General features: G+C 40.5%; 1 protein-coding gene across 8 annotated transcripts in view; it reads left to right on the top strand.

Annotated features, from left to right (window-relative positions):
• Positions 1 to 19029, top strand: part of camk2b2 (calcium/calmodulin-dependent protein kinase (CaM kinase) II beta 2) — a 46333-nt gene that overhangs the window by 10790 nt on the left and 16514 nt on the right. For 3 of the 8 annotated variants that reach the window (XM_074618434.1, XM_074618437.1, XM_074618431.1), the window contains exons 6-14: positions 4661 to 4733; positions 9150 to 9252; positions 11553 to 11636; positions 11743 to 11837; positions 11940 to 12062; positions 13720 to 13803; positions 15231 to 15273; positions 16329 to 16400; positions 18783 to 18820. In XM_074618434.1, coding sequence (XP_074474535.1) covers positions 4661 to 4733; positions 9150 to 9252; positions 11553 to 11636; positions 11743 to 11837; positions 11940 to 12062; positions 13720 to 13803; positions 15231 to 15273; positions 16329 to 16400; positions 18783 to 18820 — 715 coding nt within the window. Of the gene's footprint in view, positions 1 to 2926; positions 3000 to 4660; positions 4734 to 9149; positions 9253 to 11552; positions 11637 to 11742; positions 11838 to 11939; positions 12063 to 13719; positions 13804 to 15230; positions 15274 to 16328; positions 16401 to 18782; positions 18821 to 19029 lie in introns of all 8 variants that reach the window. The other 5 variants (XM_074618438.1, XM_074618436.1, XM_074618433.1 and 2 more) reach the window with 3 other exon arrangements.

Raw genomic sequence — 19029 nt, 5'->3', positions numbered from 1 at the left:
TGTTGGAAAACCAAACGCCGTCGTGTCTGGGTTCATAACGTCACCCGGCAGCGAGCTGTATTCACATACAGTGACTGTATCTAGCAAGCCCTGTTGGGTATATGTTGGGCAATAAACGGACCAAAAGGATGCCGAAATAACTACATAATGATGCTGATTTGTAAAAAGTCTGAATTCATGCTTTGTCAGGTCTGTCTGCAAGACGACGAGCAAACAACTTTTAAAATGCTTGTTTTCTGAATGGAGTTTGGTTTGATCAGTGCCAGGCTATGCAGCTGCTCCATCAACACTCAACATAAAGCCATAAATACGGCAGCGACGTTGTTGTGAACGGATCGCCTCTTTGCATTGCCAACAAAACGTTTATGCTATTTTTGAGGTAATCTTAAAGTATCTTGCCTACAATGCAATCAATTTAGTACGGGGACACAGCTTTTGTTTTATTTCTCATAATGTATAATGAAAACACACATTTTGGGGTGACGACAAGTTTCACCAAATGGGATTAACACTCTAATGAACTTGCCTGAAATCAGTTAATGCTGTAAAAATGCTATTTTGGAAAATATTTGGGTGTTAATTTAAGTTAATTAAATCTGATTTGAGATTAAAAAATGCAGAATTTCAATGAGGTAGAATTAGCTACGCTGGCACCAGGGCTGCTGTTTGTTTTCACACCAGTGCTTCCATATTAAACATCCAGTTTAAAGTAGGACACACATACATGTATGCAACAACAACGGAGGCACATACGATAATCGTCTCAATGTATTGAGTGTTTTCTTTCCTCTGTATTCTTTATTTTCCCTATTATTTCCTTTCCTCCCCTCTCATCTGCCTCCCTGGTTTCTTTGCATAAATTATGTGTGTCTGTGTGTGTGTGTGTGTGTGTGTGTGTGTGTGTGTGTGTGTGTGTGTGTGTGTCACTCAAAGTGTTTGTGTGTGGGTGTGTGTGATTAGCATGGCTTAATTACCGTCCAACAGTATCTCACTGACAGTTTCCTCTCTGTGCTCCATCTGCACTCACAATCACTCCTTCCTTTCTCCGACCCGTTAAAGGGCAGGTTCACCCAAATGACTAAAAAAACATATTTTCTCTCTTTAAACCGACGAGCGGCGTCCAGACACGCGCGAGGGGTGGGGGGTGTTTTGGTTTTAACGCGTCCAGGTTTTGAGTCTCAGATATCCCGGATACGACAAGGAGGAGGAGAGTGGAGTTTAGTTTAGTGGGGCTCACAGCGGGGAGTCATGACAACGTTTCTTAGCAACGACAGCAGTGTGTCTTTTCACATTAGTGTCCCCATTATTCTGGATAATCCTCAGAGAGTGTTTATTCACAGTAAAGTAGCTCCAATGAGCTCTGTGGATTAGTTTTTAACCTGCTAGCAGCACAGCCCTTAGGATGTCAATCAGTCAGCCCGTCCAGACTAAAATATCTCAACAACTATCTGATGCATTACCATGAAAATTGGTGCAAACATTCATGATCCCCAGAGGATGAATCCTGCTGATTTTGGCGATAATCTGACTTTTCGTTTTTGGTTTGGAGAGAAATGTCTCCCCAACTGTTGGAAGGATTGCCATGAAATTGAGTTCATCTTTCATGTTCCCTTCAGGATGAGTTGTAATAACTTTGATGATCCTCTCACTTTTCATCTAACGCCATCATCAGAGGCGCAACTTTTTACGGTTGGTTGAGGAAATGTAGGCTAATGAGTACAACAGTGGCTTCGATGACATGAAAATGAATCATCAGGATACCAACAGGTGCATTTTCATATCACGACAAATATGCACAATGAGTGATGCAATATTACGAGGATTACCGTAGAAACCGAACTCGCACTAACTGCAAAACTCGACAGTAAACCAGATACAGATCCCAGCTATTAGCCAGGGCCATATGAAATACATTTTAGGATTTAAGCCAAAAGGAAAAGTGTCTAATCATGTGGTGGATTAATACAATTTTAAAGAAAACATTCAAAATATAATGAATATCAATGAATTTGATGTAACAAAATGTTGCACTATTTTGTCTTTTATCAAAGAAAGTGCTTCAGTACAGTTATAAAACAAAACACGCCGCCCTTTCGTAAAATAAAGTGCTCTAAATTTAGCTGTGTCAAATTCCTCCGGTTTTTGGATGACTAACAGGTGACCCCTCTGGCTGTAGCCCACCGACAGGTCAGACATTTAGCCTGCTAGTTGACACAGCGAGCGCGGAGTCGCCAATTTTCCTCTGACCTGTGGCTTTTGTTTGAGAAGCTCCAGAAACTGTTGGCGAGTGTACAATCAGGGCTAAAGTCGTGTAGTGTGAACTAGTCGTCTGAGCGGGCCTCTTCAACATGTGTGTGAGCAGCAGCTGAGTCCGCTCTCGATGAAACGCCGACACAGCGTGCCCGTAAATGAAACCAAAACATATAGCAGCATAGTTTTTTTTATCTTCAGTCGGCTTAGGCGCTGTGAAAAAACGCTTCTAATGCATGAATTGAATCCACATTTTGGCAAATTCCACGCATTTTATGATCAGATTCTGCGATTCCATCCGTGTTTTCCGCAACATATGTGCCTAATATAAGCGTCTCTCCAGAGATGATAGACCTTCCTCGTGCCACTGGCCGTTTCTTCTCTGGGCTTTGACGTGGAAAAATTATCTTTTAAATTGACAAACATCATATGTGTGATGATTCATCAGAAATATCAGAGACAAATATCTCAAAACCTGGAAATCAAAACATAGCAAGTCAGGAAATATGAGTTTTTTTGGTCATTTTGGTGAACTGCCCTTATAATCTGTTCGTAAAGACGGCTTCCTCCTGTCAGATGTTCCCTTACGTCCTCTACTTCTCTGTATTTATGCTTCCTTTCCTTCCTGTGTTCCCTCCTTTATCTGCTCCCTCACCCTGTTGTTTTGTCTCCACAGTCACTGTATCCATCAGATTCTAGACAGTGTGTCTTACACCCACCAACATGAAATAGTGCACAGGGACCTCAAGGTGTGTGTGTGTGTGTGTGTGTGTGTGCGTGTCTCATTGTGTTGCATTGCCCTGCACCCTCTGTCCACGGGTACATGCTTGTTGTTTGACTGTTTTAATTTCTGCCTGTGGTTTTAAAATGCCTGTGCCTGCCGTCCGTCCAGTCTGACTCTACTGCGTGTCTGCCTGACTTCAGGTTTCTTGCTTTTGGGACTCTTGTTGCACTATTTTAGACGGTCTGAACTAGAACTGTGATTTCCTGTGGGCCCCAGCAGACAGAGCACAAAAAACTGTGAGAGAGAAGAAAGTGTGAGAGAGTGAGTAAGCATGAACGAGAGAGAGAGAGAGAGAGAGAGTTCAGCAGAGTAACAGCGGCGTCTACTTCAGATGCTCGGAAACCTGCTAAAATGTTTCGTCAAAGGCAGCGCTCCTGAATAAATTACACCGGAAAATGTGCAGGTTAGACACAGCGTCTCCCACATGGAGCTCACTCCCACGCTGCCTGACTAACGCTTTCAGAAACAGAAAATAGCAAACCTTCTCCCAGCGTTGGCTCACTACGACGGAGTATTAGGGCCACATTGAGGGAAGAGAAATAAATCTGAGATTGTGAGAATAAAGTAATAATATTATGAGAATAAAGTCAGAAGTTTACGAAAAAAAAGTCATAATATTATGAGAATAAAGTCATAATATTATAAAGTAGTAATTGTACGTGTTATTTTAGAGGGGAAATAGTGTGAAAATGAGAAACATCTTGTGAAGTTCTACTTAAGTTTAAGTTTCATAAATAACAAAAATACTTCATCTTTTGGCTCATCAGCACCATGTTATCATCAGTATCAGGACCTGGAAAAGATTGTGCAAGAAACTGAGTTTATTCTGAAGAAAGAACCTGGAGGAAACTGACTCTTTAGTGGAGGAGGAAATTACTTTTATTCTCATAATATTCCAACTTTTTATCTCATAAACGTATGACTTTATTCTCATAATATTATGACTTTTTTTCTAGTAAATTTAGGACTTTATTATAATATTACGACTTTTTTTTTCTTGAAATAGTATGACTTTATATCTCATTAAATTACGACTTTTTTCTTGTAATATTATGACTTTATTCTCATGATATTACGACTTTTTATCTCATAAACTTATGACTTTATTCTCATATTACAACTTTATTCTTGTAATATTATGACTTAATTCTCATAATATTACAACTTTTTTCTTGTAATATTATGACTTTATTCTCATGATATTACGACTTTTTATCTCATAAACTTATGACTTTATTCTCATGATATTACGACTTTTTATCTCATAAACTTATGACTTCATTCTCATAATATTACAACTTTATTCTTGTAATATTATGACTTAATTCTCATAATATTACGACTTTTTTCTTGTAATGTTATGACTTTATTCTCGAAATCTCAGATTTTTTCCCCCTCAATGTGGCCCTGATACTCCATCATAGTTCACAGACATGTTCACACTTCTTTGTGAGTGTGTGTGTGTGTGTGTGTGTGTGTGTGTGTGGTGTGAGCGTGCAGCGAGGATACATGTATGAGTGATTTTGTGCAGCCCGGAGTTGAGATGTGGCTGCCTCTGCATGGATGTGACAGCTGGGGGGATGAATGAGCTCAGACTAACCTGCTCCCCCTGCTGTTGTCGTGCAGTCATTGCATCCAGCAGATCCTGGAGGCCGTGCTCCACTGCCATCAGATGGGGGTGGTACACAGAGACCTCAAGGTGAGTGACCTCTAGGGGTGTGTGTGTCTGTGTGTGTGTTGGGAGGGATTTGTATTTGTCTGCGTCTGTACACCACACTCTGAAGGCTGGTAAGTGCAGCATTTAAACCTATAGCATGTCCATGCATGTCTGTGCGCCAATGCATGCATGAGTTTGTGCCTCATTAAAATAATGTGTGTGCATGCATTGAAGTGAAGATACTGTGTTCATTTTATTAAAGTGATGTTTTTATTTGAACTTAAAGTAACTTAACAGCAGCTGTAAATCTGGTTAAAGCTCCCACCGTGCTGCAGTGATGTAGAAGTGTACCTCAGGGGGTGTGTCAGTACGCCGTGACATCACTGGTGGGCGTGAAAAAAACACTTTTCAGCCTGGTGTTAAGTTACTCTGGAAGTTCATTGAATTAGGCATGAAGTGATACTGCTAATTACATCAAATGTTAATAAATATAAATATGAAGTTAGATTTTTTTAAACTTTCCCCACAGCGAGATAAACAAAATGTATCTACGAGCAGGTTTTTCGACTGACTGATGGACTTAAAGGACAAAGACAAAGGCAATTTAAATTGCTTAACATAACATTCATTTTGTATAAATATAATATATATATATATAATATATATAGATAAATAAATAAAAAACAGTAGAAATACAGTAGATTTAAAATACACAATATTTATTTATTTATTATAAATGAATATAAATATATAAATAAAAAAACAGAAGAAATACAGTAGATTTAAAATATAAAATATTAATTTATTTTTTGTAAATTAATATATATATATAAATAAATAAATAAAAAAACAGTAGAAATGCAGTAGATTTAAAAGATAAAATATATATATTTTTTTATAAATTTATATATATATACATAAATACATTTTAAAAAACAGTAGAAATACAGTAGATTTAAAAGATAAGATATTTATTTATTTAAGCAAAAATGCCAAATAATTGCTATATCTAGCCTCTCCAATTTGAGGATGTTTTTTTCTATTTTATAATATAAATATCTTTGTGAGATTTCACCTCTGGGCTCTAGTACATTTAGATTTTCTATAGACCTTTGATTAATTTATTAATGGTTACACATGTACAATTCATTCAAAAACAGGTTTCAAACTTTAAATAAATGTTTTTAAAACTACTGAAGACATTACAATTATAATAATAACACTTAAATATCTGCTTACAACTACATTTCAGTGCACTATAATGTGTTATAAAAAGCCATTTATTAATTGTTTATAAACTGTTTATAAACTCCAAACAGGAAGTTGAAATAAAATGTTATCCACAAAGAAAAATGTAAGATGCAGAACAATATTGTTATTGTAATTTTCTGGGTGTAATGTTCATATCATATATATATATGAATTTTTATGAGCCGTACCGGCCTCGGCTCACATGATATTATTGCAGTGGGACTCTCTTCACCCTACAGCAGTGTATTACAGGTTGCCCACTCAGAGGAGGACACATAGGAAAGGTTGTGAGGTTGTGGGTGTGATGATTTCCCTCGTGGAGGTTTATTAAGTTACTACAAAAGGAAAAGATGTCGTTGTTGTTGTTGTTTTCTCGTTAGTTGTTCATGAAACGAGGCTGAAAGATGCCAGTCTGACACCTCGTATCTCCAGGATCCATATTTGATCCTCAGGAAATGTTCTGTATGTAAAAGGAAACAACAACAACAAAAGGAAACCAACCTGTATATTGTGTCGTTCTTCCTGCAGCGAAGTATTTCATTCCCCAATTAAATAAATCTCCCATCTCTTTGTGTCCGTGAGCTTAATTACTTAATTGTTCCATTAAGTAGGGATGAGTAATATTTTTTCATCCATAGGCCCAGAGAATACATAAATGTACAGGGAGGAAAAATAACATGTTTATTTTATACTTATATTAGGAGAAAAGAGAAGATAAATAAAGAAAAAGAATTAAAAAATAATAAATACTAGATAAATTAATAAAAATAAAATAAAAATGAAAGATAAAGTTAGAAAATAGAAATAAAAGAATATAAAAAAATAGAATAGGAATAATAATAAACAAAAGTAAATAAAAACTAAATAGAGAAAACTAAATAGGGAAAGAAAGAAAAATTAATAAATAAATAAAATTAAAATAAAGAGAAACAAAGTAAATAGTGACAATAAATCACAATGAAAATTAAATAAATAAATTTTAAAAAATACCATTTCAATTTTTTTCTATTCAACAAAAATGAATAGAAAAATAAAAATACCCAAGTTGTTACATATTCACATCACTTAAAAAAAAATAGTTTATAGGGGACCACTTAGTTAAGAATAGATCTGTCCTTGGTTGTAACCTTGCAGTGATGTTTTCCATGTAGTAAACCTTCTCCCTCCGTTGGAAAATGGTTTCAATCTTCTCGTCTAACTCTTACTAGAAAATAAACAAGCGTATTAAACTATTCCTTCAAATCTTCAGTATCTTCATCCTGGAGTTACATGTAAAATTTTAGTGCATAACTAGGTTCCATCAAGCGTCCTCTAATTGGGTTTAAATCCGCCAGCAGAGGGTGACATGATGAGCGTCCTGCAGCTGGAGCTCAACAACATACAGCTGTTTCTTTATTGGCATAAATCAATGACAGTCAGTGTGAACAGGTTTATAACACCAGGAGCTGTCGTCCCAGTGTGTGTGTCCCTGTGTGTCCCTGTGTGTGTGTCCCAGTGTGTGTCCCTGTGTGTGCTGTGGACTCTCGATGTTTGTCAGATTGCTGTTATATCAGCGTCTGAGCAGGAAAGACACGACTGTTGCAGAAAGACAAGCTGTGTTTGGTCTTCCTCAAGTAAACAAATGGCAAAAAAAAAAGGCTTATACATATTTTTTAAGTCCCATCTGTCTGTCTCAGCCTCCGAGTGTCTGTGTGTGTGTGTGTGTGTGTGTGTTAGAATATGTATGAGTGTGTTAGAGTGTTGAAATGAGTGTGTGTGTGTGTGTGTGTGTGTGTGTGTGTGTGTGTGCTGCATCCGAAGCTATTCTTAGTCATCCGATCTGGGTTTAACTGGTTGCATCCCAGTGGTCTGTCACACTTTCTTTTCTGGTTTCCTTGTAAACTCGTATGGAAACCAGAAGTCGTAGAGTCAGAAGTTGACTTATTAGTATCACGGGTATAGATTACTGAACGGGCCTACCGGGTACAGGCCCAGGGCTCCTGGACCAGAACCTCCGTATGAAGGGACTGTTGATGTTTCTTGTTGGAAATTCAGTCAAAGGCTACAAAGAAATGCAAAATGACCCGCAGGAGATACAAATCAACCATAAAGAGACACAAAACAACCACAGAGACACAAAATAACTACAAATAGATGCAAAACAACTATAAAGAGATGCAAAATGACTTAAAAGAAACGCAAAACTACAACGAGATGCAAATGACTACAAAGAGACACAAAACAACTACAACAAGTTGCAGAATGATTACAAAGACACAAAATTACCAAAAAGACATGCAATGACTACATTGAGACGCAAAACAGCTACAAAGAGACACAAAACGACCTCAAAGAGACACAAAATGTCCACAAAGAGACAAAACGACCACAAAGAGACACAGAATTACCACAAAGACATGCAATGACTACATTGAGACGCAAAACAGCTACAAAGAGACACAAAACGACCTCAAAGAGACACAAAATGTCCACAAAGAGACACAAAATGTCCACAAAGAGACACAATATGACTACAAAGAGACACAAAACGACCTCAAAGAGACACAAAATGTCCACAAAGAGATGCAAAACAACTACAAAGAGACGCAGAATTACCACGAAGACATGCAATGGCTACAAAGAGACGCAAAACAGCTACAAAGAGACACAAAACGACCTCAAAGAGACACAAAACGACCTCAAAGAGACAAAATGTCCACAAAGAGACACAATATGACTACAAAGAGACACAAAACGACCTCAAAGAGACACAAAATGTCCACAAAGAGATGCAAAACAACTACAAAGAGACGCAGAATTACCACGAAGACATGCAATGGCTACAAAGAGACGCAAAACAGCTACAAAGAGATGCAAAATGACTTCAAAAGGACGTGAAACGACTACAAAGAGAGCTTTCAGTCTGGGTGTCTTGCTCCTGTGTGGGAGGAAATGTAAATAACAGCTAATTATTAATATTACTTCGTAGTAAAATATTTAAAGTTTCTTTGTATCACACTGGATAAACAACGCAACTATTAATATTGTACTCTTCTTTATTGCCAAGAATCAGGGCTTTAATTGTGAGTCTAAACCGTCAACTTCTACCACCTGATCCACAAAATGAAAGCAAAGGAAGCGTCTTCAGCTCGTTGACGTGGTTATAGTGGTTTAAACCTGCAGAAGGAGAGTTTAACTGAAGGTTTTACTGTGCTTGTGTTCCTGCAGCCGGAGAACCTGCTGCTGGCCAGCAAGTGTAAGAACGCAGCGGTGAAGCTGGCCGACTTTGGGCTGGCTATCGAGGTTCAAGGAGAACAGCAGGCGTGGTTTGGTATGTCACACACACACACACACACACACACACACACACACACACACACACACTAATTGATTCATCCAGGAAGTCTCACTGAGGAACAACGGGTCCTTCCGCAGCTTGTTGAGTCTCGTCCTCACCGTTAATCGTACCTGATACCTACAGACGGCAGAATGAGAGAGACTCTCTCAGTATCTTCTTTTAAAGGGAATCTGCATTACCATGTGCCAGTCTGTCTCCATCCTCCTCTTCCTCCTCTTGATGACGAAGGGCTGTGTTTGCCTGACAGCTCTGGTGTGCAGCAGAGCTGTCACGCTGAAGCCTTCACAGAGAAGTGTAGGCTTCCACAGGACCGCTCATCCATACTGTCATTTTATCCTTTTTGTCAGCGTGCCCTCGAGTCGACAAACAAGAAGAAGAGGTTTCTGCCTCCTCTTCCTCTTCCTCTAATATTAGACTCATCTCCTCTGACTGACTGACGGGACACTTTTCTCTTGATCTTTTTGTGTTTACAGTTGTGTGTATTGTTCTCTCTTCAGGAAGCTAACGGGGATAATGACTAATGGATTTTTTTAGGATCGCTCAAACAGCAACTTCAGCCAGATTGAACCGAGTGCCGGAAACGACTTCCTTCTACTTGATTTGACGCCGAGCCAACCTGAAGATCTATTATATTACTGTATAACGAGGCTGCAGCTAAAAGCTCTGCCGTTACATTAAGCTTCATTTTCATAATGCACTCACAGCGCAGTCGTTCTGAGACGGAGTCTGAAATCTCTCTCCATATTCACAGCCTCACAAATCCCCCCCAAAATAAGTATGAACCTTCAGTCAGTATTCCCTTTATAATAAACTCTCACATTATTCTCTAGAGAGCAGCAAATTGAGATTTTAGGACTCTTTTCTTCTTTGTATTTCGGGTATGATTAATCACTGACAGGTATGGTGTCGCATTAATTAACATATTTAGCTGAAGGCCTCGTTACACAGTGTGACTTTGGGCTTTGACAACCAAAGACATGGACTGTGTTATATTCAGAGGTGTTCCTAATATTCTGCTCTCCTCATGTATGTAAATGAGAAAGACAGAAACACCTCCAGTACAACAACACTTTAAAAGGGACTGTTTGTAACTTCTTACACGTATAAATCATTTCGGGTCGGTGTCTCATGCACGCTCGCGTGTGGCTACGCTGTTCAGACTCAGACTCCAACACAAACTACACGGAAGAACCAAAACCTCTTGGTTGGCCGCGGTCGGAGGACGCGGGGGAGAACGTAGCTTTGGTCTCCAGGGCCGTAGTCTCTGCTGTCCTCTGCTCCTCTGCTTGCCTTCACTCACACACCGCGCTCGTTCTCTCCACTCTCCCGTGCATGCTGCTCACTCCTCACTGCAGAAGAGTTAGTTTAGCTCTGAGAATATCTAGTGAATGTTCAGTGGACGTTTGTGCAGAAATAACTGCTGCAGCTCCTCCAGACCAACAGAGGTTTCCCGTGTCTTGTGAAGTGACGGGGCTCCGCAGAGAGAAACGTTATCGTCTCCGACTAAAACTCCGGTGTCTCCCCCGTTCCCTCCGGCCGCGGTCGGGAGGCTGAAGCAGGAAAAGCCAACACTAGGATCAGCATTGATTCATGGAGAGACCTTCGTCTGGTCAGCTAACATTACTGACAAGCAGCTGAAATATAGAGTGATATTGTGCTTTTAGCTGACGTGTGTCGCCTCTCAAAACTCAGAAAGTCTCGGAAGGTCTAATTTTTTAGGTGAGGTTACAACCTGTTCACACACTGGCAATAAAATATGATTTATAAGTGTGTAAAGTTACATACAGTCCCTTTAATAGGCCCTCTTTCACAGCAGACATCTCAACATGTAATTGCCGGGTAAACGCAGGTGTAATTAATATCATTAATTATGGCTTTGATCCATTTGGGTGGGCCGGGGCCCTGGTGTTGTTTATGCTGGTTCACTGGAACGACTGCGACACACTAAATAGAACGAGACCATAATTCATTTTATTATTTACACCTGTGTTTACCCTGCGATGCCATGTCAACATGGCTGCTGTGAAAAGGGCCTATTAGGAGCCAGTCTCCACACGCCCTGCACAACAGGTGATCTGAATAACCTCCAATCAACTCAGAGGAACTGAGACAACCAGCTGAAATGAAATGACACCGAGCACCAAAGAATGACCTGACTTCCTCGAGTGTTGTTTTGGGAAATGCATGTAAAAACATCCTCGCAAAACTGACTTATTAACAGGAAACTGGACGCTGACGTGTGTTTGTGTGTGTTTGTGTGTGTTTGTGTGCAGGCTTCGCAGGGACTCCCGGCTACTTGTCCCCAGAGGTGCTGAGGAAGGAGGCGTACGGTAAACCGGTCGACATCTGGGCATGTGGTGAGCTCTCTCTTCAGCTCTCTGTCTGAGTATTTTATCACGGCCGCCGCCGCCTCCTCGTTCTCCTCCTCGTCACTCAGACAAAGCTTGTTGTTTTGCTGCGTAGGTGTGATCCTCTACATCCTTTTGGTTGGATATCCTCCGTTCTGGGACGAGGACCAGCACAAGCTCTACCAGCAGATCAAAGCTGGAGCGTACGACGTGAGGCATCACTCCTCTCCTCTCTTTTTCTCTCTCACTCTAAAGCAGATGTTATGATGTGTTTAATATACATGTGGGGGCGGTGCATGGGTGTGTCTTTAGTTTCCCTCCCCAGAGTGGGACACGGTGACTCCGGAGGCTAAAAATCTGATCAACCAGATGCTGACTATCAACCCCGCCAAGAGAATCACTGCCCAGGAGGCTCTGAAGCACCCATGGGTCTGCGTAAGTACAGTACATATATATCATATACACTACTGTTAAAAAAGTTAGTAATCTCTTCAATGAGGGACACAATAAAAACAACTCAATATTTAGAGTCCAGGTGTGGTTCAATAAATAATTCAGCATCCAAGTACAGTATTCTCCCATCATGCAACACTTTAAAGGACATTTACTAAACGGTAATTTGTAAATCCTCTAACAGCAAGTTTGTGAACATCTGTCCAAAGCTGCACAAATATCAGAAACCATCTGTTTCCCAAACATGCAATCTGTGCTATGTGCAGATTCTGGGTCAGCTTACCTTGAATGATTTGTTCCCCAGGTGGCCAAAAGAGCAACCGATATATCTCAGGGATGAGCACTTCTTCATCAGCAGAAATATCAGGATCGCCAGCTGACGAGAACACGCAGGACACTCTGATATGTGCAGTTAAAGTGAGGGAGTTTGTTGCTTATGAAAGAGAGAAGAAAAGAGAAAAAGGAAGTTTTTTTTTAATGCAAAAGTGCTTTTTCAGACATTTCTCTAACAATCGGAGTCGTTTGAAATGACACGCACATTTTTCCAGTAAAGAAAAATGACTTATGTTGATCGTTCCTATAAGAAGTCATCATAAAGATGTCTTTATATTAAATGACAGCTCTAACTGAAGTGGTGCCCCGGGCAAGATCTTAAAAATACCCCCAAAATTAATTTATTACTCAACTAAAAACTGCTAAAAGTAATTCATTAATTATATAAATATTGCAATATTTAGAGTCCAAGCTGGCTTTCTGGAGAACATTAGATCTGCATCTATTAGTCGATTAACAGAAAAATAATAATTTTTTCATTTTCATCATCGACTAATTATTTATAAACATATGATGTTGTATCCTAATTAATGATATGTTGATCTAGCTTACTATGATAAGCTACTATAGCTAGGACTTTTTTTCTCGTAAAGTTATGAATTTATTTTCGTAATATTACGACTTTTTTTTCTTGAAATATTATGACTTCATTCTCAAAATCTCAGATTTTTCTTTTTTCCTCAATGTGGCCCTAATACTCCGTCGTATATATAAAAGGGAAAATCACACAAGTAAAAGTAAAAGCAAAATGATAATCTAAGGCATAAAATAGTGCAGTTAAAGTAAATATAAACATAAGTAAATATAAAATAGTAATGTAAATGTAATAGTTTAGTTGATGAAGACAGTATTTCAGACGGGATAACTGTAAACAGGATGTAGTATGTTTATGCATGATGAGAAGTAATATATATATACAGAGGTGTAGACAGGATGTAGTATGTATAGAGCAGAATAATGTAAAGTATATAAAGGTAAAGTATTGTTATATTCCAGTACTGCTCTGAATCCTTCCTCTGCAGAGTAGAGCAGCATACAGCCGGCTCTGCTTCAGTATCACATACGGTATTATAAAACACAATGACTATATATATAAGAGTGATGGTTGTCAGGACGCCACGGAGCCGAGCCGAACGCATTCAGCCCGGGGATTTCTGCCAAAAAATGTCGTCACCTACAGAATCAACAGATTATCTCCGACAGCTTCCTGCCCACATAAACCTGTCAGTGTCAGAGCTGCTCTTCTTCTTCTTCTCCTGATGCTTTTATTTTCAGCTTCTTTCTCTCTCTCTTTGTCTCCCCACAGCAACGCTCCACGGTGGCCTCCATGATGCACAGACAGGAGACAGTCGAGTGCCTGAAGAAGTTTAACGCCAGGAGGAAACTCAAGGTCTGAGTCGCTCTCTGCCTCCTTCTCTAATGTCACATGTTTCCCTCAGATTCTCTCCCGTCTTATATCCAGTTAAAGCTTCTTATCAGACACTGAATATGTAACGTCATACTGTAGGCTTCATCTATCTGGTATTATTGACAGAGGTGACTTCAACGTTGATGACATCACACAGAAAGAGCCTTGACGCTCGTGTGATTATTTTGAAGCCTTAATGATCATCGTGAGCGTGAGAGACGCTCCACTGATTCATATTCACATCATTTTAAACATTTAACATTATTAGAGAGAGTCTGTTTTATAAAATCCGACAGCATTGAATGGCAGGACGTTAACTTGGGACTCTGGTTTAGTTCTAGTTTAGCTTTTTGCTGGATATTCATTTATTCTAGGGCTGTCAATCGATTTTTAATCAGTTCAAAATGAACCTTAAAGGGAGATTTGTCAAGTATTTAATTCTCTTATCAACATGGGAGTGGACAAATATGCTGCTTTATGCAAAATGTATGTATATATTTATTATTGTAAATCAATGAACAACACAAATCAATGACAGATATTGATCCAGAAACCCTCACAGGTACTGCATTTAGCATAAAACAATATGCTCCAATCATAACATGGCAAACTGCAGCCCAACAGGCAGCAACAGCTGTCAGTGTGTCAGTGTGCTGACTTGACTATGACTTGCCCCAAACTGCATGTGATTATCATAAAGTGGGCATGTCTGTAAAGGGGAGACTCGTGGGTACCCATAGAACCCATTTACATTCACTGATCTGGAGGTCAGAGGTCAAGGGACCCCTTTGAAAATGGACATGACAGTTTTTACTCGCCAAGATTTAGTGTAAGTTTAGAGCGTTATTTAACCTCCTTCATGACCAGCTAGTCTGACATGGTTGGTACCGATGGATTCATCAGGTTTTCTAGTTTCATATGATACCAGTATCTTCACTCTAGCTTTAAAACTGAGCCGCTACAACTTAAAAATCACAAGTTGCGTTAATGCGTTAAAGAAATTAGTGGCGTTAAAACAAATTTGCATTAACGCGTCATTATGGCGTTAACTTTGACAGCCCTAGTTTACTGTATATACAGAAATGTGTGTAAATATATACATGCATTCACACCTAAGGTTGTATACATATATATGGGTTATATAAACCCATATACATGTACTCTGTGTCTGCATGTTTTACGTCGTGCTGCTGCAGCCTTTATGGCGTTTAATTCAGACTTGTGTTGAAAGTGATGCAGAAATGTTTTAGATCAGACTTGTTAGAGTGCCGTCATGACTTTTAAAAGTCACCAGGGTGCTTCTTCATCCACGCGGCCGACATGTTAAACTTCCATCATATTAACGTAAAGGAGGTGAACGTCTTAAAGAGGCTCTCTTCACCCTCGTCTCTTCTTCTCTTCCTCCTCAGGGCGCCATTCTGACCACCATGCTGGTCTCCAGGAACTTCTCTGGTGAGTGCAGCTCGTTGAGACGAGGACAGGATGACACGCCATCTGTCTTCTGCCGTCTCCTCACACATACAGACACACAGCAGGCTGATGGGCGGCGGTGTGAGAGCAAAGCAGGAAACGCAGCGGAGAGATTTGTTTGCCATAATCTCGTACATTATAAACTTGAGTCTGAGCCTCTTTGTTTCAACACTTCTCTGTGAACAGCTCATCATATTCAGCGTCACGACGTAACCACATCTCGGCTCTGTTATGAGAGGATGTGTTGAGTTTACCACCGTGGAGGAATAAATCTTAGCGTTGTTGTTGTTCCACCGGCGCGTACCAGCGCTTCCTTACAATAAAAGATATCAGCCTCAGCCTTCAGACCACCGTGTGTACTTACAGGATGTGAACGGCTCCCCTGGTGTCCGATGGATGTTATTAATAGCAGCTGCAGCGCTGCTTATACACAAGAAATATGAAAATGTAATGGTCAGACTGTGAAGGCACCAGAGGATCTACATTACTTAAAGACACCCTAATATTGATCATAAACACACATCATTAATAAACATCATTTATAAAGATCCATTAAATATGCTTGTTGAAGCATTCTGTGTAAGATAAGTACCGAGCTTCACAGTTTAAATATAACAGAAACATATAAACGTGTCAGTGTAGTACGTTCTGCTACTAAAGTACTACTTTATTTATGCAAATCAGGGGCGTCCGGCACAACTCGCCACCTCTGGAAACTCACGAGGAACTTTTAAACGAACCGTTGATCTAAAATAAAGACAGATTCAGCAACTTCGTGGATTATTTCTCTCATAAAATGTTTTCAGAAACACATTTCGGTGAATTATTTTCGTGATAGAAGAGAAGAAAGTTTCCAAACGAGCCGGCACGTTGGTTCCGGTTTGAAAGCTGAGAGCGGCGGCCCATGGAGGGAAAGCTTTCGTCCAATCAGGTCCCTGTGGACACGCACCATTAGAATAATATAAAGTATTGTTAGCCTTATCTTTTAGAAAACAACACTATCACCATCTCACTCTCCCTCTCTCTCTGTGTTTCAGTGGGTCGGCAGACTACAGCGCCGGCCTCCGTCAGCAACGTGCCTGGAACCACCGCCGGCATCGTGGAGCAAGGTAAACTCATATCAGCTGTTAACGTCACTCACGTTTCTACAGAAGGGTATCAGGGTACCAGGGTATCAGGGTATCAGGGTATCAGGGTATCGGAGTATAAGAGCATCAGGGTATCAGAGTATCAGAGTATCAAGGTATCAGGGTCAGGTATGAAAGGACAAATCATAGAGGAGGAAGATTTGTTTTATTTTGCATTTCAAGAATAAAGTCGAGGTTTCAGCAGATGGTCTGACGTCATTAGTTTGATTTATTCTCAAAAGTTTGTTGTTTATTCTCAACATTTCAACTTTTATTCTTAAAGGGACTGTTTGTAACTTCTTACACGTATAAATCATTGCTGGTCGGTGTCCCATGCGCGCTCCCGTGTGTCTACGCTGTTCAGACGAGACTCCAACACAAATTACACGGAAGCACCAAAACCTCTTGGTTGTATCTAGTGAAGCCCGTCTGTTAAACAGTGTTGGCCGCGGTCGGAGGACGCGGAGGAGACCGGAGCTTTGGTCTCCAGGACCGGAGTCTCTGCTGTACTCTGCTCCTCTACCTGCTTGACTTCACCGCGCTCGTTCTCGCTCTTTCTTTCCACCTCTCATGTGCTTACGCGCACACTACACACTACAGGAGAGTTAGTTTAGCTCTGAGAATATCTAGTGAATGTTCAGTGGACGTTTGTGCAGAAATAACTGCTGCAGCTCCTCCAGACCAACAGAGGTTTCCCGTGTCTTGTGAAGTGACGGGGCTCCGTAGAGAGAAACGTTATCGTCTCCGACCAAAACTCCGGCGTCTCCCCTGTTCCCTCCGGCCGCGGTCGGGAGGCTGAGGCAGGAAAAGCCAACACTAGGATCAGCATTGATTCATGGAGAGACCTCCGTCTGGTCAGCTAACATTACTGCCAAGCAGCTGAAATATAGAGTGATATTGTGCTTTTAGCTGACGTGTGTCTCCTCACTGTGTTGAGCGATGCTCGTTCATGTCTATGTAGAGCGAGCACAAGCGCCAGCAACAGGACGCTGACCTTAGTTGACTTAACGGCCACAGGTGTCGCTGTTAACAAGACATTTCTGATTCTTATAAACAGTCCCTTTGACATTACAACTTTATTCTCAACATTTCAACTTTAATATTAACGTTTCTACTTTATTCTAACCTCACTCGCAACATTTAAACTTTATTCTCGAAATACAAATAATAAAACCTCCTCCTCCTCTCATGTTTTCCCTCTTATCCCCGGCCCTAATACTCTTCTGTACATTTCAACATCTCTGCTTTATTTGTATTTTTTTCCATCTCTGACCTCTCCTCTCTTAAAACTTCACATCCTTTCCTCTCACTGAACTTGTGGCGGACGTGATTAAATGGAAATCCCCCCTCCCAGAGTCACAACATCACACGCTCCCACCGTCCCTCAGCTTGATTTAATCTCTCCTCCTAAACCTTTCTTTTTTTTTCCTCCCCTCTCTAATGCTTCTCGAATGTTTGCCAAGGTAAGCAGCGTCATCTCTCATCTGGGAGCCCTGCAGAGAGCATTACTGCTCACATATCTACGCCTGTCATGAGTTCAGGCTTCGCTGTTGTGCAATACAGTCACATGCCCTCTGGGGGAATTAGGAGACGTGCAATTTGGTGTGCGGTAGCTTCGATGTCGCTTTGCAGAAAAGGATGCAAAAATAAAACAATAACTGTGCAGTGCAGCTTCCTCTTTAATCATTAATGAACAGCATTAATGCACCAGAACATGCACTTTTGCACTTTATGGCTTCTGCATGACTATTTTTGTGTTTACATTTCCTGCAGTGATTCCAACTAATCCAGCCGACTCTTGAGATTAACAAACCCATTATCACATACCTGCATCTCCATTCCCAGCATGCTTTCACTCCTAATCCCCCCCCTCTATCTGTGGCTCTGCGTGCATCTGTGTGTGAGAGTGTATTCGGATTATATGGAGAATTAGTTTGACTTTTTTTTCCCTCCCCTCATGATGCCTGATGCCCTCTGCTTATCTAATGCTTTTGGGCAATGGATCAGGGTTAGGTGCCAGTTGGATGGAGGTTTTTTAATGTTTATTCGTTTGGGTTTTTAATGTCTTTTTACAGGACGGAGGGAGGGTTTTTGTTTTATTTTTAGAGAGAGGGAGGGATGAATTCTGTCCAGTGTGGGTCTTTTTCCGTCCCTTAAGGGTGGAGGACATGTGGAGAGACTCTTGTTTGTTTGGTCTGCATGCTCACTTCTGAGAGGTGAATGCTTTTTACAGCCAATGCATGCATGCATCAGCGAGCGTCTGCAGCTGAGTCTGAGTGAGCAGGTTTTACAGAGCTGTGGTCATCTGAAGGTGTATGATGTGTACTCTTCCATCTGAGGGTGTGTCCTTCTGCCTCTCTGCAGCAGCCAAGAGTCTCCTCAACAAGAAGGCTGATGTCAAGGTAAGATAGAGCCGTCTCTTTACCTCCGCCTTGTTTTCATTCGCCTTGTTTCCTCCTTTACATCCTCTCCTGCTCTTCCACTGTTCGGACGCCCTTCTGCGCTCACAACTACTTTTATTATTACATAAATATTTCAATCATCTGCAGATGCGTTCGAAGTGATTTGACTTTGCTGTAGCGTTCACTTTAATATATATATTTAAGGTGCT

The sequence above is a fragment of the Sebastes fasciatus genome, chromosome 19 (assembly GCF_043250625.1).
Source record: "Sebastes fasciatus isolate fSebFas1 chromosome 19, fSebFas1.pri, whole genome shotgun sequence".
In the NCBI taxonomy this organism is placed as follows: Eukaryota; Metazoa; Chordata; class Actinopteri; order Perciformes; family Sebastidae; genus Sebastes; species Sebastes fasciatus.
The sequence above is the reverse complement of the archived record's forward strand: the minus strand, read 5'-3'. Positions and strand labels throughout refer to the sequence as shown.